Below are 16,368 nucleotides of genomic sequence, written 5' to 3' on the forward strand. Positions count from 1 at the left end.
ATTTCTCTGAATCCCACAGTACCAATTTTTGCAGACTTTATGATAGGGCCCTGTCACAAGCTTTTAAAAACCCATGAAGGTTCTTTCAGAGACGTGTGTGCTTATTTACAGTAGTGGGTTCAGGAGCTCATTTTTCTCTGCCCCTTCCTACTGCTCCTCTTGCCTCCCCCATCCCCAAATAATAGCACAGGATTCCCTTTTAAACAGATTCCACGCTGCATGAGATGCAGATTCTGGGCTGCTCAGGGCTGGTGCTGGGCTGGTTGGGGTCAGGAGGGAGTTCGTTCGAGTTATGGGTACTGGCCGTCAGCATAGCTCACAGTGATTTCCGGAAGGAGCCACCCAGTCCCAGACACCAGGAGCTCAGTCAGTGATGAGACAGGCTCTGCCGAGCATGCTCATCATTCCAATACCTTTCCTTAGGCCTCAGCAGCCTCTCAGGAGTTCCTCTCCCATTGCCTTTCATCGTTAAACTGCTTGAGGTATCATCAAGTGACCCACTTGAACCCTTGGCAGGTTCACTACTTTCAAAACAAAAGCAAGTCTTGAACTAAATCTGGAGCCCTTTTCAACACCAAAGCCCAAGTTTTCAGGCTGGGTAACTTCACCAGGACCCCAGGACTCAATCTCCCATCTCTATACGCGTGAAACCCGTATAGAGCGGCCTCCTAGAACTCACAGGGGCCCAAGCCAGAGCACTGGGGTCCACCTGGGCTATAAAGCTGGGAGATGGAACCTAGGCTGGAGGAATGGCACAGAAACTTGGAACCTTCAGCCACACCTCAGTCAACTGCCTCCTTCCTTCCCTACATTTACAATCCATATAACGTTCTTTCCCTTCTTACACAGGCCTCCTTTCCGGTGCCAGGTAAGGAAAGGCTGCAAATTAAGTGCCTGGTATCTTTGTTCTGTGGCACAGATTTAGTGGGCATGGGAAGGAGAAAGCACTGCAAACAGTTAACCTGTAACATCTTCCTGCCCTTTTTAAACTTGTTCATGTTTTCCTTGTATACAATGGAACAAGGAAACTAGAATATATTGGATTTTAAGCTTTCCTTTGGACAAAGCAGAATCGGAAGTATGGAATCCCCCAGGACTCCACACTGGACAACCAGTGCTGAGGGCAGGCCTCTGCGGGGCGGCTAGCAGTCAGGGCATGCCCTTCTGTGGCTGAGGTCAGTCAGTTACACCAGAAACCCTGTTCCCAGCAGGTCTTTGGCCAGTATTGCCATGGTGACATGGAGTCTCTGCCTAGTTCTCTTTAGTTAGGGATACTAGAATATTTACTACTATACTTACAAAAAGACTTTCTCCCTCACGTGCTGGAAATTTCCACATGCCGTGAGATTTCGTACCATTACAGTTTAACTTCTTCACGACTGAACCCTTATATTCTTTTCATGGAAAGAACAGAAACAGAAACACCAAGTTCACTGGCTCCTTCCTGCCAAGTATCTCCTACCTGGACTGGGACGCCAGGAATGATCCTTAGGCATCTAGCACTTCTTCAGAAGCACTTATTGAGCCTGGATGCTCGGCAGTGCTGGCGCTCTGACTTGTATGGCCCTCATGAGCACCTGCAGGCAGCCCAGTCTGTACAGGCAGGCCGCCTCCAACACCACCCTGCCAGACTCAACTCTATGTTGCTCTGCCATTCCTAACCTGGAGAGGGTGACAATATCAAGCTCCCAGGAGAGCTGGCCCTGAAAGTTAGAATTTGTGTGAAAAAGCTGCTACTTTGTGGTGGCCTGGAACCTACAGTAGTGTGGCAACCCCACAGCCCAAGAAATGTCACGTAAGCTGTGAAGAAAACTCTCTGGATCTCCAGAGCCTCTCTGCTGCAGTATTACCAAGTAGCCAGCAAACAAGAGACATGAATGAGCTCGGGGGGTGGCGGGGGGCCACCAGACCCAGGGCTGAACCAATAGCTCAGCTGGCAAGACCAGCCCAAAGGTGCAGCTCCACACACCTGAGCTTCCAGCAACCTCTCCCTGGGACCTCTCCTTGCACCCACAGAGAACAAGCTTATCAGCCACATGCCAGCCTGGGTCGGTGGGGTGCCACCATTCAAGCAAACACCAAATAAATAAGAGGTAGTGGGGAAAGAGGGACAAGAGCTTTCCCAAAGAGTGAGGAAGCAGAGCCTCCACAGCGCCAACCAGACTTTGGAAACGGGCATTTGTCTACGCAGAACTTTCTAGGAAGCTTATCAGAACCGCCAAAAGAATGGAAGGGTGAATGAACCATGTTTTTCTAGATCTGCTACTTTAGATGCCGAACCTCAGAACCAAAAAGCAGTGAGAAGTCTCCCATAAGAGCTTTCCTGTGAAGTCAATCAGCTTTGCAAGGTACGTCTTCCTGGAAGGGACAAAACCAAACTTACCTGCAATGCCACCAACTGCCTGGTCTAACCAAGGGCCGCCCAGTTATCTGACTTCAGGAAAGCAGAGAGTGGTGTGTTAGACTCAAAGATGAAATTTGGCCTCATATTGCACAGGTTCAAAGGATGCAACCATTTGGGGGAAAAGGAAGGAAAATAAAGCTACTGAGGAACGCAAAATGGCCCTCCATTAGTACAGACTGCTGGGTGAATCAGAGAGGGTCAAGGGGAAGGCTAAGAGGCATTTCAAGGCCAGATCCAAAAACCATTGTGCATTCAGTCAGGCGTCAAAAGGACCTCCGTCCCACTCCCACCACATGAGCAGCCACCCAGACCCTGGAAACAGGAAAGCCTTGAACGAGCATTCGCACCTCCTGTTCTATGCCAACAAGACGCGAGTTAACACTGACTGACCCTCCTTAGCTGTGTTCGTGATGAGTCTCATTGTAGTCCATGATGCGAAGCTGTCCAACACAGTCTGGGTTTGGGGGAGATGGATGCGGGCTGTCTAGGTTCAAGGGAGTCATGGCTTCCAAGCCCAAGTCTTTCCCCAGTTCTGTCTTTAGGGTTTCACAAAGGCTACTGATGGTCATGCCGTCCTCATCACACTGGCTCTCACTCTTATTACGAAATAACTCCCGGGCCTTCATGCCCAGGAAACTTTTGGAACTGGGGAGAGAGCCAACAGTCGTGGGGATGCTGGTGGAGGGCTCACCCGTGGCAGTTTCCCACCGGCTGCTGAATGGGCCTGCCCTCTGGCTTGGGGGTTTCTCCGGGGTAGAAAGCTCACTGCTACTGCTGCTGCTGCCTCCTGCTCCTCTACCTCCACTACTGCCCCGGGTACTGCCAGGCCTGGGAGTCTTGGTCTCTCCATTGTGGCCAGATGCCTCTTCATTGTGCCCTACCACGGAATCCGGGCAGCCATCATTACAACAGTCAAGCCTGTAAGAAATCCAGGAAGGAAAAAAGGAGTTGGTGACTGTGTCATCCACATTTGGGAGATGTGGAATTACTCCCACTGAATATGAACCCTGCTGGCCTGCTGTCTTACAACAGTGGACCCAAATAAGAGACCTCAAAGGGAAACCTAAGTCACAACCAGGGGTTCTGGGTGGCAATCTGCAACACAAACGGCAGATAGGGACTCAAGCCAGGAAGGTGGGAGGTTAACGGCACTGTGAGAAAAGGCAAGTCAGGGCGGCTCTCTGAGCCCTGTCCAACCAGCTGTAACTGCTACTGCCAATGCTCTGCAGCACTGCCTGCTAGTGGCAGCTTCATGGCAAGGCCAGGATACAATTCTTTCCTCCTACCTTTCTTCCGCTGCTTCAGCTGCTTCTGCCTTTTCCTCTTCAAGTTTTTTCAGGAGACCATCCTTTTCCAACCTGCCATACAAGTCTAAGATCTCCAACTCAAACACTCGGGTGATCTTTTTTTGAGCCTCATATCTGCTCTCTGCAGCCTCTAGCTGTCTTCTGAAAGACACAGACCCACCCGGAATATGGAAGACTCCCCTTCATAAGGAGCCACACTCGCCCTAACCCTTCCTATGAGGTACCTTGCCTGGGCCTTGACATCCTCCAAGTATTTCTTCTGTTCCAGAAGAAGGTGGTCTTTCTTGGCCAAATGAGATTCCAGTTCCAAAATCCGTTTCTGGGAGGTATCAAGTCTCTGATTCTGCTGGAGAACGTGGCTTCTGTTTTTTTCTAGTTCCTTCCGATAGGCAGTTTTCATCATTTCCACTTCCTAAAAAAAGGGACTGGAGTTATAGAAAATGAACAAGTCTTATCCATTTTGAGAAGGTGCTTTAGTACACTAATAGAAATACTAGAAACACAAACGAGTACAACTTTCTGAAAAGTAAGCTGGCTAGGATCAACTTAGCAACCCTTTCTTGAAATTTTTTCCTCAGGAAATCATTTGAAACATGAATACACATTTTATACAAAAATAATCACCACAGCTAATTTATAAGAGTAAGAAACTAGAAACATAGTAAACTCAGGGAAGTAAATGTCAGGAAGGCAGTTAAGCAAAATACATTTTGTATCTGTTTTTAGAAAGAGTACTACATCAGGACAAAAATAACAATGCACACTATAAACCTCTGTGGTGAACAGTACCCCCAAACATGCAAAATACATGTTCAAACACACCAAGTGAAATATGCCAATATTCACAGTGTGATTTCAGGTGAGGAGCATCACAGCCATTTACTTTCTTTTGTTTTTCTCCCTTCCCTAACACCACCCAGGCAAGCTGGAGAAGGCAACACCAGCAGGGCAATTCTGCTCACGTGGAGCAGCACGGCAAGCTGGGTCTCCTGACCACACTTCCTGGTGATGCTGTGTGGGTGACCTGCCTGCAGCTATACCCCTGAGTTAGCTGCTCTGGCCCCTCCAGAGAAGGAGAAAGCAGAAAAGAGTAGCTTTCTAAAGCCTGTGTTACGTTTGTGTGTGTTTACTGTGACAGTGAAGAGTACACAAAACCTGTTTTAAACTAAGGGCAAGGACGTAAATTCTCGTGAAGTTAGCCTCAGAGAAGTCCAGCAGGCCAACCTTCCAGGGTGCAGAGTGCAACAGACCAAAGCCCCAAAGCAGTTATCTTCCAGCCGCACTGAAGGGCACAGACCTTCAGCACAGGCTAGGGGAACACAGCTGACTTTAAAACGATGGCACAGTCAGCCTTTTGCAACCATGCGTTCAACCAGACACAAACTGAAAATGTCAAAAAAAAAAAAAACAACAAAGTGTCTGTACTGAACACATATGGACTTTTTCTTGTCATTATCCCCTAAACAATTAGTTTGTCAACTATTTACAGAGTATTTACACTATATCATATATTGTAAATGATCTAGAGATGATGTGCATGGGTTATACACAGACACCATGCTTGAGTATCTGCAGGTTTGGGTCTCTATGGGGACCCTGGAACCAATCTCCCATGGATCCCAAGGAACAAATGTACTTATTTATGGATAATCATGAGATTTCTGATGAGTAAAATCCATGCACGCTCACCTCAGTAGGCTTCAGCAGCCCGAGCAGCCATTCCCCACCTGACTCAGACAGCTGCCCCCTTCCTTCACTGCCCTGAACGGGAACAACCCCAGTCCCTGGCTCAGAGGCAAATCCTGGCCAGCTCAAGGCAATGCCAGGGCAGTACTGAGTGCATGACTCAATCCTGGCCAACAAGGGCAACAGGGAGTATGGTACAGGGTTTCTAAGAAAGATTTCTGAAAACCCTATAGAAGAGACACTCTCCTCCTCAGAACATGGTGGTGTCTCCCCTGGACATCTGTGTCTCTGAAACCATGAATGCAGCTAGTTAGAAAGCAAGGGTGATAGGAAAGCCCAGCTATGCAGAAAGATGGAAAGAGCCAGGCTCCTGATGTGCCAGAATCGCCAACTTGGCCAACCTAGAACTTACCAGCCTGGGACTTCATGTCAAGTGGGATAATAAATTCCTTCTGGTAAACCAGATTAGCTTGTTTTTGTGTGGTTTACAAGGGAAAGCATCCTGACTAGTACAATTTAAGATCATTATCCATTTTACGAAATGCAATGGGTCCCAAAATGGTAGGTAGCTGCTCAAGGTCCCAAAGAGTCGAAGACTGCTGTGCCCATCTACACTCTTCTGGAGAGACACCAAAAACATACTTTGGCCAGTTCTTTCAGAGGTTCTTTTAGGCCTGTTCCCCAAACTTTCTTCTCCCAAAGCCATTGTACCTCCAAAAGAAGTGATAGTTGGCTTCTAAAGAAAGTTTTACACTTAACATTCTTCCAGAGGGAGTCTAAATCTGAGGCTAAGAGGAGCTGAAATAAGGAAAAACTACTATGAAAATTACATATCTCCAACTCAAGGCTACTCTGTACATGTGGTCAAAAAAGACTCTACAAAGCACAAGCCCAAGAAATACTAAAGAGGAGGCCCACATGTGATGGAGAAGCTGGTGACAGAAAGCATCTGAGCATTTGCTATTAAAATTCTATTCCCAACACATTCACCAACATCACCCGAGGCTATTTATAAAGTGACATAAAACTGCCTGGACGTCACTGTGGAGGCACTAATTAATATCAGATCATCCTGTTGCCAGCCTTGTTGCTAGGACTGAACCACCATCTCAGAAATAAAATTCAACATGAAAAGAAAAGATGGCACGCACATGAGTGCACACCAGTACACACCCGCAGTCATGAGAGGTGTGTGCAACAGAACCAGTTCCCACCCTCTTCTCTCTCCTTCTCTCTGCAAGGGACAGAGGGAGAAGAGGGCCACGCCCTCAACCCTCCTCGGCAATTCCCTCAGGTGCTTTCACTTACAGTTACTCAATTTCAAAACGATCACAGGATAGCGGGGCAGTGCCGCACTGCTGGGCCGGGGTAAGGAAGGGGAGAACTCTTAGGATGGACAGCTGCCTGGGTCCAAAGAGCTTTTCCAAGTAAGGTTTGGCTCCCCATACCTTGGTGGTGTCTGAGTGCTTGTTCTGCAGTTGTTCCAAGTACAGTTCGTTGACCTCCCCGAGCACCAACAGTTGCCTGTTCAAGAACTCCATCTGCTGCTGGACCGACTCGCTATTTGACAGCTAACCAAAACACATAAGCAAGCAAAGTAAAAAATATCTGACAACACAAACCAGCAACTGGATGGCACACAAGGGACCAGTTCCTGGCATCATGGTTGGTGGGGAGGAAGGCAGCCAAGGTCACCAAAATGGATGGAAACACACTTAAAAATTATGCTATGGAAAGGAGAAGAATCACAAACACACTACAGCAAAGTTGGTTGCCCACAGGATACCAGGAGCAGGCGGCCTGACACATGACCAGTAGGACAGGGCCAGTAGGTCTGTGGGACAAAGACTCTGGAAACTTGTCTGTTCTTGAGTGAACAATACACTGAGAGCTCACCAAATTCCCCAGTGTGATTTACATTTAAGTTAAGAAGGTACTGAGAAAGGGTTCCACGTATGTGGGGTAGCCCAGGGCTCAGTGGCTACTCTCTGTGAGGTGCAGGGCTGTCCATGCCATGGAGGATAACCCAGCAGCACCCGGCCTCTATAAACTAACAGTAGCACAAAAAATGTGTCCAAACATTGCCAGATGTCCCCTGGAAGGTGGAGAGGGACAGAACTGCTCCTGGTCCAATGCCTGTCAAAGACTCTCAAGCAGTGAATCCGAGTCTGTCCCACCTGGAGGAAGAGGGCTGGCAGACAGCTTCACAGGTCTACCTTGTTCCTTACCTTCTGGGAGACCTGGCTGAGCAGTAGCTCAGTGTGGCACACCTTGTTGTTGGCCTTCTTCAGCTGCACTCGCAGTTCTGCAATCATGTTCCTGCAGTCCTCAAGCTTCGTCTGAACAGAGAGACCAGCCTGGAGTTACAGTGACACAGGCAGGCCAGGCAGAAACAGAATACCCAGCTCCTTGGCTGGTCTCCTGGTTTTTGGCCATCAGCATTTGACTTAAGTTTTAAAAAAGTAAGTCACAGTTGATCTGAGTCCCTTACTACTTAATAGGAAAAACAAAAAACCTTAGATTTGGCAGTTCCCAAACTGTGTGGCAAAGAGCCCTGGGGCTGCACAGCAAGCACACCACATGCTGCATCAATGGTTTCCTTTTTGAGGGAAATGCAGTGACATCTGTGGGACATTGTGTGAAGTACTAACTAGCTGGAGGTGGTCAACACTGATCCTCAGATGGTGCTATCCCCTACAGATGATGCCTTGTCTCTGCAAAGCTGGGCTTTTGGTGGTTGCTGTAATAAAAAGCACCCTCAGAAACAACATGAAACAGGAGATGAGGGCTGGGGATGTGGCTCAAGCAGTAGTGTGCTCGCCTGGCATGCGTGCGGCCCGGGTTCGATCCTCAGCACCACATACAAACAAAGATGTTGTGTCCGCCGAAAACTAAAAAATAAATATTAAAAATTCTCTCTCTCTCTCTCTCTCTCCCTCCCTCTCTCACTCTATCTTTAAAAAAAAAAAAAAAAAAAGAAAGAAACAGGAGATGTCACTGCCCCCTCAGATTCCAAGGTCCAGATGCTGCGTGGTGCCAAGAAGCGGACATGACCTTTGTAATTAGTTATTTAAAACAGAAATTTACAACACTTTAAAATGCATATATATTATTTTCACACAGCTCTTAAATCATTAGGCCATCAATACTCACTGAGTTGGTTAGCGCTACTTAATGAGTGGTCCTGACAAGTGTTTCTTTGGGCTAGAGGATCAGGATACTAAGGAAGGGAACCTCTGCCCTCAGTAAGAGCTACCTGATATGAAATCTATCTGTCATGACTCCAGAGAGCAAAGCATCCATCTCCATTAAGCTGAACCAGGTAACAACAATCAAGAAACACTTCCACCAACCTCTAGTTATGTTGACTTTGCTGGTGTTTCAGTTTATACCTGCAACTCCTGGCTCTGGTTGTAGAATTCTTCTCGGTCATGTTGCAGCTGTCTGATCTGACTGTGGAGCTGGGTTACCACAGTGTCACGCTGTTCCTGAAGCTGACTGTATCTGTCTTGTTCTTTCTGCAGACTCATCTTCCATATCTGGATGTCTTTCTCTTGTAACTTCAACTGATCTTTCTAGCAGAGATAAGAGATGTCATCATTTTAACTGCCGTCCAACCCGGGCAGCACTTCTCGAGTTTAACACAGGCTGCAAACACGCTGTGCCTACTCTGGATCTATAATAGCAGACTTAAGAGTCTGAGGGTCCACTACTGCCATACTTGGCTTTAGGTGAAGATTTTTCAAATTTCACATTAGCAAATGGATTGTAAGTTGCTTAAGAAATTTTTCCCAGGGATCCACATCGACACAAACTTCCCACAAACAGGTCTGAACAACCAACGATGGACTAAGACCTCTAACGCACAGTACTAAATTCACTAAAGTGCTGAACACTTACCCGGCACTTACACATGAGTGTGCCCAACACAAGGAAGGTACTTACTGAAATTTCTTTCAACCATCACAACTTTAAAAAGTAGATGCAGCTACTATTATTTCTTAGTTATGGAACGCATACATGTAGCAAGGCTTCAAGAGGCCCAAGTACTTCTCTAAGGTGGTAACCGGCAGACCCAACCCTCAAACTCCAGGTCTCACTGGCTTTACACCCACATCAGACAGCTGAAGGGGGATTGGTTTCACATCTGAAGAAATAACCATTTGACCCCTTATATTACCATAGCCAATTCCCAACTACGAGCAAACACAAGAAGTCACTTGTCGCCATGAATTCTGAAAACTTGAGGGAATTCTGAGATCTAGCCATTCATGACTGAACCTCAGAGACTAAGGGACCTGGCCCCAGCCTTCCCAGTGACAGGGCTGGGACTGAGGACTCTGAAGACAACTTGGCGGCTGCTGGTGGCACCCCTAGCCCCAGTCCCGCCTTCTCACCATGGCAGCATTGTGTTCCTCCAGAGCGGCAGCTCTGATCACCTTGCGCAGCAGCCTCCTGTTGCGGAGAGCATGCTGCTGCCTCTTAAAGCGCTCGTAGAGTAACTGGTTGTGCAGTAATAGCAACTGGTCTCGGAGGGTGCGGATCTCATCTGAAGGAGGAGAACCTGGTTTTAAAGCAGAGGGAAGTGGCCTTTTACACCTGGCTCCATCAAGTCCCTCCAAGGTGGGTTAGCTCAGAAACAGGCTTCTCTCAAAGACAAAGCATTCTGCAGTGACCACCTGGTCCTCAGTAATAGCCACTCTTAAGAAAGTGGCAAAGTATTTTCCACCTGTCCCCCCTAGAAAGAAATGCAAAGGCTGTACTTGCTGGAGGGGTATCTTTGAGAGCTTTCTTTTCCCCACAAATGGGATCAGATCACATGAAGATGTTTCCACCTCCCTCTCTGCAGGGCACTCCTTCCCTGCTGTGCTCTCCCCTGGAGAACCCCCCCCCCACCACCACCACCATTCACTTCACTTGGGCCTTCTTAGCAAAGCCTGGCCTGAGGCACTTTTTGCACTTCTATTCCCAAGGACATGGTATTTGCCACTTTTCAAAAGCAGGAAATACTGACTTGGGAACACTTGAGATTCTCTTTTGCCAAGCAGAGAGGCTGGCTGAAGCAGTACCAAGGGGAGATGGCTCCTAAAAGGCACCTCCTTCACAGGTGACAAGAAAGCAGGAACCAAGGGGGCTGGATGTCATGCTAAAGTAATAACTTTACCTCCAAAGTGGGTCCAATCGACAGACTTGCTGGGTAAGGACGACCTAGGAAGAAAATTTTGGAATAACCAAGTTACTTATCTAACAGAAAAAACATATCTGCAATTTAACTGCAGCAAGGTTAGATCACTTCCTTGTGGTGAGAATCTACAATGGCCTAAGAAAGTCTTAAGCAGCAAGTCTGTAAGGGGTTGGAGAGGGCTCAGCAGATGGAATGGGCAGGCAGCTGCTGGCAGTACCAGGTCTAAGGAGGGGAGCCCAACTCTGACTTGGCTCCTCTGCTCAGGTGTGGGGTCCACCTTAGGTCACCTCTCCCAGGACACTAGGCAACAGAACCTGGAGGCTACTTTCATTCCTCTCCATGGAGATATATGTGAGTAGTTTTCCTCTGAGAAGCTACCATTGCCCAAGTTCAAGAAAAAAGCAGCTCAGTTCTCTGAGCCTATTAACCAAATGTCATTTAGAGAGAAAGTTTAAGATTATAATCCTACTTGGTGCAGTGGCACATGCCTGTAATCCCAGAAGCTCGAGGCTGAGGCTGAGGCAGGAGGGATTTTGAGTTCAAAGCCAGCCTCAGAAACTCAGGGAGCCCTAAGCAACTCAGTGAGACCCTGTCTCTAAATAAAATATAAAAAAGGGCTGGGGATGTGGCTCAATGGTTAAGCACCCCTGGATTTAATTCCCAGCACCAAAAAAAAAAACTTAAAAAAAATTTACAATTCCCATTGAATTCCCCTTTAGGATATTACCCAAAAGAAAGATAAAAAATAACATTCCCCAAGAACCTGTTTAAAAATGGCAGAGGATTCCAACTCTGGACAGGTAATTCCCTTATCCCTTTCCCAGACATCCTCTGAGGCGGGTAATGGAAGAAAGACGGAGGCAGCCTTGCAGATTTCTAAGAACCCTGGTGTGCCTCTGGCGGGCAGGCAGCAGGCCATCTGAACTTGTGTTTTCCCTATCTAATGAACTGTGCTACCCAAACAGAAAAAACAATAATCTGCAATTAGAGAGGGAAGAACTGCAACATATAGACCTACATTTTTTGAGATACCACAACCTCATTTTTAACCTCAAATTTTCAGACAGCAAATGTGAAAGTATTTGAGTATCCTCACAGAAGATTGGCACAAAATGGCCCATATATAAAAACACTTGTGAGGTGGAGAAGGCACACCTGGAGAAGGCAAGAGCCTGGAAGATCTGGTGGACACAGCAAAGCAGCTGCCTCCAATGGCAGGGAAGTGTGACTCCCCCCTCCCTCGTGCTTCCTGTGTCTCTAACCTGCTGGCAGTTTCAACTTACTTGCTGAGCTCCCTGCCGTGTGCATCTGCTCCCTGCTGTATCAACCTATCCAGTACTTCCATTGGGGAGGTAGAGGGCACATAGTCTTCTTCAGGGTTTCCTTTTGCTTTCTTTAACAGCTCCTCGGTCTTTTTGCTGACAAAATGACAGGCAGTCTTTGGCAAGGCCACCTCAAAGAGATGATCATATGGGGGAGGCTGCCCACTTCCAAAGCCCACTCCCCTCCTAGGAGGAATTTTGCAAGGGCTGGGAGTGAGGATACTGGTCTCCAGAGAAGTCTGGCGCTCCCTGTCCCCAGCGGGGCTGGTGTTGGCACCACTGCGGGGCAGGTCTATGGGAGTAAAGGCTTGCTTTGGTGTGTCGGGCCCAAGCTTGTCCAGAGAGGAGTGTAAAGGCTCAGGGTTCATGCCAGATCCCTGAGTCCCAGAGGCTGCTGAATGTGTCTTCCGCTGAGAACCTGGTAGACTGTCTCGGTAGAAGGGAGAGTCAAAGCCCCCTCGAGGAACCATGGGCTCGGCTTCCACGGTAGCGATCTCAGAAAGTTCTTCAGATATTGCAGCTGAAGGAGGGCAGGAAACAAGGGAAGCTCTGGTAAACACTCAACTGGGGCCAGTCCATGCAGTTCAGTGCCAGAGCCACCCAGAGGGGCTGTCTAGTACCACACAAAGGGGCATAAAAAGTGGCATGCATGGCTTTACTTAGCATAGGTCCTAGAATAAAGCACCCACCTTTTACCCCAGAAGAAGAAAAACCAAACAAGCCAGTGAGTGTTGACTCTAGATCCCCTTCTGTGGCAGAAGGAGGGCTGAGTTCCATCATCTCACAGCAATTCCACATACGTTACCTTCTTCCTTGTCTTTTTCAATACTGTCTTCCTCAGAGGCCAGATCACCTAAAAACCCTGGAAGATCACTTAGAGTAACAGAACCTTTGTTGCCAGGTAGTTCTTCTGAAAAGAACCAGAGAAAACTCCAGTCAACGATCCACACGAATCCCTGCAAGTGCAAAGCTGCCTGGACTACACCATAATATGACTGCAGACCTGAGGAGGCTGGGGGTGAGCCTCTCCTGGAGCTACCGAAGGCTGAGGTATTCTAAATCATCTAATTAAAGGTACTAAAAATAACCCCACAGAAAACACAACCCTCAGGTCTTAATGTCCCTGGGAACAGATTAAAACCACGCAGTGTGACTAGCTCAAAACCCTCAGTGGCATTTCAGGGCAATTGCTTAAATGCTTTTTTGATTCTAACAGACTGGCTTTTGGAATTCACTATTGTCTTATTCTCCAGGCTTCAGCGCTCTCTGCTGTTCCAGAATGTCAATGTTTCTACCTAACTTTGCTTTTAAACATATATAAACCAATCCAAAGAAAGAAGCAAGGTCTATCATTACCCAGGGAATTTTACCTAATCCTCTGTCATTTGGAAGATGGTGCTGTCTGTGCAGACACGGCCTTGAAGAATCTGTTTTCTCCTCCTAAAAAAATCAGCATCATTTAATCATACAGGGAAAATGCAGCACACATGCTCCAGCACACTGAAGGGTGTTTAAGGTTTAGCCCAGTGGTTCTCAAACAGTTTGGTTTCAATCTATTTTTATATTCTTAAAAATACAGAATTCAAAGAGCTTCTGTTTACATTGTTAAATCCACCAACTGTCACTGTATTAAATTGAAACTGAGAAATTTTTAAAAATGTTATTAACTTAAAAATAACTAATCTAGTTGGGTGTGGTAACACACACACATGTAATCCCAGTAACACAGGAGGCCAAGAATGGAAGATCGCAAGTTTAAGGCCAGCCTGGGCAACTTAGCGAGGCCTTAAGCGGCTGAGTAATTAAAATAAAAAACGACTGGGAACGTGGGTCAGTGGTTAAGCCCTTCTGGTCCAATCTCCAGTATTAAAAAACAAACATATCTATAATATATTTGTTTGAAAAATAACAAAATTTCCCAAAACAGCAATAAATTTAGTAACAAGAGTAGAACTACTTTACATTTTTGCAATCTCTATTATCTAGCTTAATGAAAGACAGCTAGATTCTTGTATCTACTTCTGCATTAAATCTGCTGCAGAATATTATTTTTGGCTGAAGTACATGAAAAAAATCTGGTGCCCCATAGATATATAGCTGCAAACAATAAACACATATTACAGATTTGTCATATAGTTGTCAATAATCACCTTACTACACTAAAATCTGAAAAGTGTTAGTTGTTATAGTTACAATGTGAAATCTGAAGTTAGCTTTTCATACTGTGTCAAAATCCACTGGTCTACCTTGTATTCTGAAAGCACTTTTACCTATGTATGATTCTGCAACACATCATAGGCTGGACACTTAGAAAACAAGTTATCGACTCTTCCAAGTGCTAAAACACTTCATTGTATATATATATTTTTAAAAATCTTTTTTAATCATTGATGGACCTTTATTTATGTGTACGTGGTACTGAGAATCGAACCCAGTGCATCACGCATGCTAGGCAAGTGCACTACCCCTGAGCCACAACCCCAGCCCTTTACTGTATAATATTAAGGAATCAAAAACTTTAATGAAGCTTCCCAAGACTTTCTGATCTCATCACAGAAGTCTTGGGAAAGTCATGATGGCAGATATAGTTTCACAGCTTAATTTTTCCCTTGAAAGTTAATTTTATCACTGGCAAACATAAATGTCAGTGGTTTTTCTTGAAGTGACAGACTTGGTTCATTGTTTAGGAAACTGCCTGCCAAATATTCAAGTCTGAATCAGCTTGTCAGTCACCCATTCTTTCTAATAAAGCTCGTGCTCCACAGGAAAAGCTGCTTGGGCAGCTCCAACTGGAGCAACTGCACAAGGGCCCAAAGCCACCAGTGTCCTCTGTGTGCCATAAACATGCTTTGCACATATTTCCTATTTTGTTGCAAAGAATATTAAACGTATATATTCTCAAGGGCCCAGATTCACTAAAATTAGTAACTTTTACTGCTTAATGTAGAATATTCATAAGTTTTTTTTATTTTTTTTCTTTCCTGTTTTTAAACAATAATGCCTACTAGGCAGCTTGGAACCTGCTTCGATTTGTGCCAAGTGGCCACCACTTCACCCACCATTGTTTTTGTGCTATCATACAAACGCACACAGCAGGGAGGGCAAAGAACAGCTAGTATTAACATGAAAGCAGGCTGGACCCACTCAGTTCCCAAGAAGGGCTTCAGGATCCCAGGGCTCAGACCCACCACACTCTGGGTTGGAATTCTGTCTGGCATAATTAGGCTTCACAAAACAAGGCTTACAACCGAGTCACTGTGTTTGGGCAGAGGGACAGAGGACAAGCTGGCACGCACCTTCCTGGGTTGTGTAGCTGTGGCCTGGGGGGGTGAAATGTGCACATAGTCATCTGAATGGCAGGGTAGGGCTGGAGGAGGAGAGGTTGCTGGGGTTCCCAGAGGAGTTCCTTTTCCACCTGCTCAGAGACAAGGGCAAAATACACGCCAACATTGAGCCCAACTATTAGAAAACTGTTTTTTTCTTCTCAGCCTAACCAATGCTGCAAATGAAGCTACTATAGTTGACTTCCTAGGATCCAGATCTCTCTCTTTAATTTCACTTCACTTAATCTGAAAGCCCTAGAAGTTTGTGTTAATGTCAAAAAATTTACTATTGCAAAAATTCCCCAACTCATTATGAGATCTAAGAGAAAGCTCCTCTATCACAAAAGGCAAGCCCAAACCAACCAATCAAATACAAGAGAGACATACATACCAGTAGTACCAAAGACTTTACTGTAAGGGTGTGACAAATCAGATGGGACATTTCCAGGAGACGTTGGAGGAGTGGTCATACCACAAATCATAGATGGGCTCCAAAGAGTAGCCTGGGAAGTAAACACAGCAGTCAGCAATGGTGAATGAACACTGTGTCCCACCACAAGGCTTACAACCCATGTGTGGTTTAAATTTAACCTCACTGGGAAAAGCATCTTGTTAAAGCTCTATCAGGACACAAATTACATTTTGCATATTTAGTCTCTGCAATGCCCAAGTAACAACAGTAACCTTCTCTGCTTATGTCAAGAGTCTTTATATGTGTCTCCAGAAATGCAGAGCATGACAACTGCACACTAAATTCTGACCAAAATGGTCAGCTTCACCAGAAGGCAGGGGAAAAACAGGCACACTGCTTGACACCATACTTGGGGTGGCTCAGGTAACAGCCGTGTCGACGGGGAACTCAGAGTCTGAGGTAGCTGCCCGGGCGTACTGAGCAACGTCAGCCGAGAAGAGGAGCACGGGGTAGAAGTAGCACTCCCTAAAACCAAAGAAGAACACGGGGAGGAAGAGGCCTCAGGTCATTCCAATAAAACATGACAATCCTCTAGACCATCTGATCATACTCAACGCTCCATATCTGAAAAGTCTGAGGGGCTTCCCCACAGCCTTGGGGGCAAAGTAAGAGCATTTAAAAGATTCTTTAAATGCTCTATGGAAGTGCAAGTCCAGGGAGGTCTGACGC

At 46.3% G+C, this 16,368-nt stretch overlaps 1 protein-coding gene across 8 annotated transcripts in view; it reads right to left on the reverse strand.

Annotated features, from left to right (window-relative positions):
• Tsc1 (TSC complex subunit 1) overlaps positions 1–16,368 on the reverse strand; it is a 174,078-nt gene that overhangs the window by 120,256 nt on the left and 37,454 nt on the right. For 7 of the 8 annotated variants that reach the window (XM_027942475.2, XM_071601106.1, XM_071601103.1 and 4 more), the window contains 14 exons: positions 16,049–16,164; positions 15,619–15,730; positions 15,201–15,319; positions 13,275–13,344; positions 12,710–12,814; positions 11,866–12,424; positions 10,562–10,605; positions 9,795–9,961; positions 8,790–8,972; positions 7,626–7,736; positions 6,846–6,968; positions 3,936–4,123; positions 3,691–3,852; positions 3,096–3,322 (listed from right to left, as the gene is read on the reverse strand). In XM_027942475.2, coding sequence (XP_027798276.2) covers positions 3,096–3,322; positions 3,691–3,852; positions 3,936–4,123; positions 6,846–6,968; positions 7,626–7,736; positions 8,790–8,972; positions 9,795–9,961; positions 10,562–10,605; positions 11,866–12,424; positions 12,710–12,814; positions 13,275–13,344; positions 15,201–15,319; positions 15,619–15,730; positions 16,049–16,164 — 2,286 coding nt within the window. Of the gene's footprint in view, positions 1–3,095; positions 3,323–3,690; positions 3,853–3,935; positions 4,124–6,845; positions 6,969–7,625; positions 7,737–8,789; positions 8,973–9,794; positions 9,962–10,561; positions 10,606–11,865; positions 12,425–12,709; positions 12,815–13,274; positions 13,345–15,200; positions 15,320–15,618; positions 15,731–16,048; positions 16,165–16,368 lie in introns of those variants that run through there. The other variant, XM_071601109.1, reaches the window with a different exon arrangement.

This window comes from Marmota flaviventris, chromosome 13 (genome assembly GCF_047511675.1).
Source record: "Marmota flaviventris isolate mMarFla1 chromosome 13, mMarFla1.hap1, whole genome shotgun sequence".
Lineage (NCBI taxonomy): Eukaryota > Metazoa > Chordata > Mammalia > Rodentia > Sciuridae > Marmota > Marmota flaviventris.